We start from the raw sequence: 7,927 nt of genomic DNA, 5'->3' as shown, positions 1-7,927 counted from the left end.
GCCACAAGTACTCCTGTTCTTTTTGCGGATACAGACTAACACGGCTGCTACTCTGATACCATTGATTTCAGAGGGAATTAAGGACACTCCATACCCCAGAAAATGAAACACCCTATTTAGGTGCCTAAACACAGAGTTCAAAAATTTTAGTCCACATGACTTGCCAAGTCATACAGTTAGATGCAGAATCAGGAATATAACCAAGAATTCATAACTCTATCCCCATACTCGTACCACTAGATCATGGAAACGGTACTCAGCCCATTTAACTGTCTTCAGTCCACGTGCTATATACATGCTGCCTAATTTCAGAGGAGTCATTCCCCTTGAAGTCATTGGGAATGTTGTGCACTCAAAGCTACTCCTAAACACAGGCCAGGCATTGTAGATCTTGCTCAATTTCTATGGAGACTATTATTCAACCAATTTTAGGAAAACATCCTCTTATTGTACAAATATTGGCTGTAGTAGAGCAAGCCTAGGCTCTATTTCCTTACTGTTGATGATTCGAGGGTCTTCATTCTTTGTTCAGAAGATCTTGATGACCTTTCATTGGTTCCTTCTGTCAGAGAGGTTTTAAACCATCCAGCCTGGGAAAGCACTTTTTTGCATCTATTTAGGAATACTTGGCTTGAAAAGCAATACAGAACTGGATCAAGTGCACTGTTTAGGTATGTAAAGGCAAATGAGGCATGTAATAACTTGCCAACAGTGCCAATATGTTTAGAGGCCACTTTTATAATAACCACCCCAACTGTAGCAATTAAAATACTAGGCAAGAAGCAGACGATATATACCAAAACAATGACTATCAGCACTTTCACAGATCTTTGGACCTTGTTCCTTTTAGCCAATTTCCTCTGCTTTAGCTTCAAGATAATGTTGAAAATACAGAACATGATGATGCCTAAAGGCAGAAAAAATTCAAGAAAAAATAATATTGCATGCCACGTGGCTGCTGCTCGTGGTTCAAAACGAGGGTTATAACTTTGACATGAACTGTTCTTACTCTGACTATAATCCAAGGTAAAGACATGGCCGTTCATCAGTATAACTATGATCCAAAGTGCAATTGCTACTTTTGCAGCACAGGATGTTGATATTTTACTCAGTTGGTGGTGAGGATGAACCACTTTGAAGTAGCGATCCATTGCAATGGCAGTGAGAAATACAATGCTTGCTGTCCTGTTCACTGACAACATGAATAGGTTGACCCCGCACAATGTCTCTGTGAAGACCCAGACTTCATTATGCGTGTAGTAGTGGATACGAAATGGCAAGTTGATTATCAGGAAGAAATCAGCAATGATCAAGCTGAATAAATACACGGTGCTTGATGACCAGAGATTCCTGTAGGAGCAAAAGATGCCCAAAGCAATGCCATTTCCAACAAGTCCTATGACAATCTCCACACCAACCACAAGAGCAAAAATCACTGCAATTGTGGCAACTCCATCCGTTGTCATGTTGCTCATTGCTGCGAATCTGGAGCGCTTGCTGGTTTTTAAATGTCTGCTGCCCACAGTTGGATGGTGAGTTGAGATGCTTGCAAATACTTGCCAAGTGTCTCTGAAGTGAGCTGCAAAGGAAATACAGTGAAATTTCAAAAAGTGGTATTTGTATGCAAAAAGTGAGTCAATACCAACATGACACACTATCTGAAAGTGTCTAGAGATATAATCTTATCAATCGATTGTGAAATACTTTCTGGTCATCGGTACAGCTTTGTGGTGGAGAACAAAAGCTGATAGTGCTGTTTTAGGATGAAACTGAAGCAAAATTTAGATTGCATCTGAAGTTCTCCCTTTTTTCTTCTATTGACTTGTCTGTCTGTCTGCCTCATCCAGTAAGAACTAGTCTAAGATTACAGATCCCTTTGCACAGGACACCCAACCAAATCTGTATGTTTTATATAGTGTGCTTATTATTTTCCAAGTACAACATAAGGATTTAGTTTTCATTATTCTTTCCATGTGATTTTTCCTTAGGAACATAAGGGCAAAGGAACTGCCATACTGGATCAGAATGGTCGTCTATCTCATCCATTATCCTGTCTCTGAGGGGGGCCAGTACCAGCTCCTTCAGGAGAAGGTGCAAGAAACCTGCAAAGGCAGCTATTGAATAACCTGCCCATGGAGAAAGTTCCTTTCTATCTCCCAGCAGTAGTTGTTGGCTTATGTCCTGAAACATAAGGATTTTATAAATCTTCCACACCATTCTCCCTAAACCAACGTTTCTCAAATGCGGCCAGGACATCCTCCTGGATGGTGAAGGGGTGGGGCAAAGCATCAGCCCCTTCCCCTCCCTCCTTGTTGCTCCTGGATGCGCCACCCTGCACTGCTTCGGTAGAGAGGTGGGGCAAAACACTGCAGGAGCGGTGGCGGACGCTGGCCCCGAGTGCCAACCCCTGACCCTGGCTGCGCAGCAGCAAGCGCTGGCTCCAGCCATGCCGGCCTGGGCTCTGGCATCCAGCTCTGGGTACTGGCCGCGGGCACTGAGCCCCCACGGCCCTGTATCCATCCCCCACTCCCCAGGACCCTGCTGCCTTCCTGGCCCTGCATCCATCCCCATCATTGCCCCGGGCCCCTCTACCTCTCCCAGCCCTGCATCCATCCCATCATCACCTCTGGCCCTTGCTGCCCTCTGTGTGAAGAAATCTGGTCTGTTTCTTTTGTGGATCAGCTCCCTGAAATCACCAGCATCTAGCCACACAAACACTACTTTCCAGGCCTCCACAGGCTTTGCTCCCTCTGTATAGGTAGTTATAGGCACACTCTAACCCCCGAATTCTTGGAGCATTCCCTGATCCAGCCCCTTCCCCTGGATCACAGGATTACCAGGCCCGCTGTTCCCAAAGGAACCGTACATACCAGCTTGTAGGATTCAACTCAGGATCACCACTTTGCTTAACCCCTCAGCACTTAGGTATATTTATAGTGTAAACAAGAATAAGTTTATTATCAAAGAATAGAAATTGGAAACCAATGATTACATACAGAACAAAATCATCACACGCTTTTTAGAGACTCAACTTCGTTACCAAGTTAACCTCCTGTCGAAATAAGCTTATTTCACCTGAAGTTCTCTCCAGTGTTTTCAATCAAGCCTGGTTGAGACCGCTTTTCCATGATGCTAGTTGGTACTAAGAGGTTCCTGGCTCATGCCTGCATATTAGAGTTGGCTGCAAACTAGAGTTCCTATTCCATGGTGGGCTGCCAGGAGCTGGGCAGACGAGCTGGCAGGAAACCAGACAGGTTTCCAATGAAACCCGGTCTAGGAGGTAGGGTTCTGTCAGAAATCTGCCCAGTTTCATTGGAATTTCATTGAAATCAATATGTTCCCATGGAACGTTTCAGTTTGGACAAATTGGTATTTTCTTATGGAAAAATGTTCCATTAGAAAATTTCTGACCAGCTCTACTGTGACTCTATGGTCATAGGATTTTCTGTGGAATTCAGATTTGTGCTCTAGAAGCTTAAGTTTCATTTTAAAGTGTTTTTAGCCATTATGGATGTAAACAAAGTCTTTAAAATGTGAAATGAGTATAAAACTGATTGTGATGGGGTCTAGAAACCCCACACTGGCCAAGAAAGAGTTAACCAGCTTACATGAGCTCAGTTAGCCCCACCTCACTACACCTGAAATAGGTGCAGGCTCTGAGAAGGCTTAAAAGGAGGGAGCCCGGTTCAGATGGCAGCTGGCTGGGAGGGAGAGCTGATCTTGCAGACTTCCCACGGAGTGTGAGCTGCTTGTGCCAGGAACTGCTTAAAGACTGCTGCCTTTCAGAGCCTCTCGGAGGGAAGGGAAGTTAGGCCCAATGTGAGATTGTTTGGATTTGCTACCAGTGACTGACTTGTTGCTGAGTATGTCTGCTGTAGGTGATGCCCTGTCTAATGGGGATGACAACTAAATAAAAAACATTTTTGTCTTCAAAATGGGGGCCCAGAAGAAGTGGTTTGCTGTGAGCCCAAGAGCAAGCCTGTTACGCTGATGTAGCAGTGATTTCCTGACTCTGCAGCTTCCTGAGAGGAGAGATCTGCCCATTTGCTTTCAATTTCTTGTGCTGTTGATACCAAAGCCCAAAGGAGACAATTCCTGTATCAGTGGAGTTCACTATTTCACTGCTGATCATTTTAGCACACACTTCCAGCTAATTTTCTTATCCCACAATCCAAACTGCCAACCCAGGTGCCAAAACCCCAAAGGTCCTCTACCAGCAGCTGCCAATCTTCCAGCTTCATCCTGGCTAACTTTTCTGATGCAGTTAGATACTGTGTAGTGGGGCAGCTGCCTCACTCTGGCATGGAAGGAGTTGGAGCATGCCAGAGAGGCTGCATGGAGCCCCAGCCAATGGAATGGCTTATTGGGAGCCAATTAAATGGAGGCTTGAAAGCAGCCTATCAGGGCCAGGCTGGGCCCTATAAGGGCAGCAAGGAGCTGAGTCTCTCCTTGGAGGGCAAAGGGAGAAGAACTGGCTCTTAGAGAAAACCGTGCAGGGCTGGGCCAGCAGAAGCTGGGAAAGCTCTAGGCTGATGACTGCCAGACTAGGGCCCTGACACAAAGGGGCAGAGAAGGTGCTGGGTCTATGTAGAAGTGGCCCAGGGAAGTAGGCAGTAGAGGAGAGTTGGAGGAGGGCAGTAAGCGGCTGCCACTAGAGGGTCCCTGGGTTGAGGCCCAGAGTAGTGGGCGGGCCTGCCCCCTCCTCCTTTCCCCCCTCACTTGCCAGTGATGAGAGTGGCTAAGCCAGACTGCAGTTTGCCCTTGGAGGAAGGGGCTAGACTGAGGACTGCAGTGAGCTACTGAGGTGAGTGATAGAACCAGAAGCTGCTAGTCCCCCGGGAATGGGGGTGGGGGAGCCAGTGAGGCGGGCACAGCTGCAGGGCAGTGTCCAGAAGCGGATGCTGTGGGGAGTGATGGGGGTTGGACAGTGGAGACCAAGAAAGTAACAGGGTGAGATACCACTAGCAAAGCGTGCCACTGAAATTCCCCAACCAACCAGCAAGAGGCGTCGCGGTGGTGAGTCTGCACCCCATCCCACACTGTCAATGCACAATGTGCAGCATGTTGGAAACTGAAAATAGGAGTGCAGTGTAAAATAAATGGAATTTAGTATCAAAATAACAAAAGCACTGTATCAACTGGACTTTTTAATGTTTAATATAAAAATGAAAGTTTCTTTATTGACTTTATCTGAAGCTGCTGCAGAATTTCCACCAGAATGCCGCAAAATGTAGGTCTAATTTGCTGTAGAGAATGTAGAACCTTGACTCTGACCTGTCTGATATCTTATCCCTGGTGAGTCTGTCTTCAGTGAAGCAAAGTCAGAATTCTTTGTCACAGGTTAAGCAAGCTGTCCCTTCTTATCAATTGTAGCACCTCAATGCACTAGATGAGATCAGGGCACTGTTGTGCTAGGCATCATACACACTCTCAGTAAAAGAGAGTCCTTGTCCCAAAGAGCTTTCTATTATATATACTTATTTTTATTCCCATTTTACATATGGGGAGCTAAGGCACAGAGAAATGAAACAACGTAAGAATGGCCCTACTGGGTCAGACCAAAAGTCCATGTAGCCCAGTATCCTGTCTTCTGACAGTGGCCAGTGCCAGGTGCCCCAGAGGGAATGAACAGAATAGGTAATTATCAAGTGTCCATACCCTGTTGCTCATTCCCAGCTTCTGGCAAACAGAGGCTAGGAACACCATTCCCGCCCATCCTGGCTAATAGCCATTGATGGACCTATCCTCCATGAATTTATCTAGTTCTTTTTTGAACCCTGTTATAGTCTTGGCCTTCACAATATCCTCTGGCAAGGAGTTCCACAGATTGACTATGCATTGTGTGAAGAAATACATCCTTTTAATTGTTTTAAACCTGCTGCCTATTAATTTCATTTGGTGACCCCTAGTTCTTGTGTTGTGTGAAGTAGTAAACAACACTTCCTTATCTACTTTTTCTACACCAGTCATGATTTTATAGATCTAAATCATATCTCCCCTTAGCTGTCTCTTTTCCAAGCTGAAAAGTCCCAGTCTTATTTTTTAGAGGGCTTATTCCTTCACCCTCCCACCTCCCTGGTCTTTCTCGTGTGAACAGAGGGCAACTATACCCGAAGTCCGAAGGTGCAAACAATTCAATGGTTATTGGGTGAACTTCCAGCAAGCTTAAATCCAAGTTCTTTTTCCTTATTTTTGAATCCCAACTTACTTCCTGTTTGCCCCTAATTTATATAGTAATATTCTCAGCTTTACCTTAACTAATCATTTTACTGAAATTTACCTAACCAATCCAAAATATTGTAACATGATTAGCTAACTAACTATATTCCACCACCTTATTAGTTTACACCCACCAAGATGAATTATACAGCAGACAGAAACAATCACAGAACCAGACAGAGACCATGCAACTAGCAAAGTGGGAACTATAATGACAAAACAATACAGAATTGAGGCTTTCACAACTACATCTATAAAGACATAAGGGTTTCCCAACTGTATGTCTATTGATAAGTGAGTTCTTACCAAACAGAAAACTATCAAACTAAATTTCCTTTTACATCTTCTAGGCTCATCCCTTTATCTGGAGGTGATAGAGCGATCACCTTGCTAACAGCCCCAGATGGCCTTATTTCAATATGACTGGTCTGAAATGCTTTCCAGCTTATGGCTGCTCCCACTGCCTAGCCAAAGGCCTTGATTTAAGAACAGGGCCTCAGACTGTCACAGTGAGAGAAGGCCCTTACACGGGCAGACAGTGATTTTGAGTCTTTCTTTTAAATCTCTATCACTAGCTAAATGATAAACATATACCTAAATTCTTAAAGTATAGGCCTTTACAGACAGGTCTGAATATCTATAGCCTAAGATTATTAATCTCTCCTCAGACAGAAGCCGGTCCATGCCCCTAATCATTTTTGTTGCCCTTTTCTGAACGTTTTCCAATTCGAATATATCTTTTTTGAGATGGGGCGACCACATCTGCACACAGTATTCAAGATGTGGGCGTACTATGGATTTATATAGAGGCAACATGATATTTTCTGTCCTATTATCTATCCCTTTCTTAATTATTCCCAGCATTCTGTTCGCTTTTTTGACTGCCGCTGCACATTGAGTGGATGTTTTCAGAGAACTATCCACTATGACTCCAAGATCTCTTTCTTGAGTGGTAACAGCTAATTTAGACCCCATCATTTTATATGTATAGTTGGGATTATGCTTTCCAATGTGCATTACTTTGCATTTATCAGCATTAAATTTCACTTGCCATTTTGTTGCCCAGTTACCCAGTTTTGACAGAATAGGTGGCATAGTTGGGAATGATCTCATGTTTCCTGAGGTCCAGCACATTAACCATATGACCAGCCTTTACTTTGAAAAGCAGAGTCCATTGTAGAGACAAATATCTAGTCCCTACTCTCTGAAGCAACATTTTTAACTCATGTTAGGGTCCATTTAATTCTCCCTCTTTCTCTAGCAGGTGAATTGCGAACTAGATATCTTATTTTGTGTGGGTCTTTCAATTAAACCTGAAAATCTGAGAGGCTTTTTGCATGAGAGTTGGGGCCTGCCCTTACCCAAGAAGTGTCTGCATTTCAGTGCAGTTGTGTGTATTTAATTTGTGAAGCACTGTGAGACCCATCAAAATGAAAATGCTATGTAAGTGTAAGGTAATAGTAGTAGCATTTGGCATAGGAGCTGCAGAACAATTAAACTAAACAATTGCTCAGAACAGCTCATACCTAAAAATTACTAGAGAATTTGTGCCTTTTGCCCTTTAGCATCCCAGAAGTTTCAAAAGACTTGCAAAAGTTCATTGCTTTTAGGGAAGTTTGCATCACCTAGCAAGAGCTTATCAGGCTAAACCAGAGGGTTTAACAGGAAGGAAGCCTAACTTTTTTTTGAAATCTTATATTATTATTTT

The 7,927-nt window shown here is 43.9% G+C and overlaps 1 protein-coding gene across 1 annotated transcript; it reads right to left on the bottom strand.

Moving 5' to 3' along the window:
- Positions 1 to 485: 485 nt before the first annotated feature.
- OXER1 (oxoeicosanoid receptor 1) lies at positions 486 to 1,475 on the bottom strand. Its single transcript, XM_054022542.1, has one exon. It carries the CDS (start codon positions 1,473 to 1,475, stop codon positions 486 to 488), a length of 990 nt encoding a protein of 329 aa, XP_053878517.1.
- Positions 1,476 to 7,927: the final 6,452 nt, after the last annotated feature.

The sequence above is a fragment of the Malaclemys terrapin genome, chromosome 3 (assembly GCF_027887155.1).
Source record: "Malaclemys terrapin pileata isolate rMalTer1 chromosome 3, rMalTer1.hap1, whole genome shotgun sequence".
Taxonomy (NCBI): Eukaryota; Metazoa; Chordata; order Testudines; family Emydidae; genus Malaclemys; species Malaclemys terrapin.
This window is presented reverse-complemented; position numbering and strand designations above follow the sequence as displayed.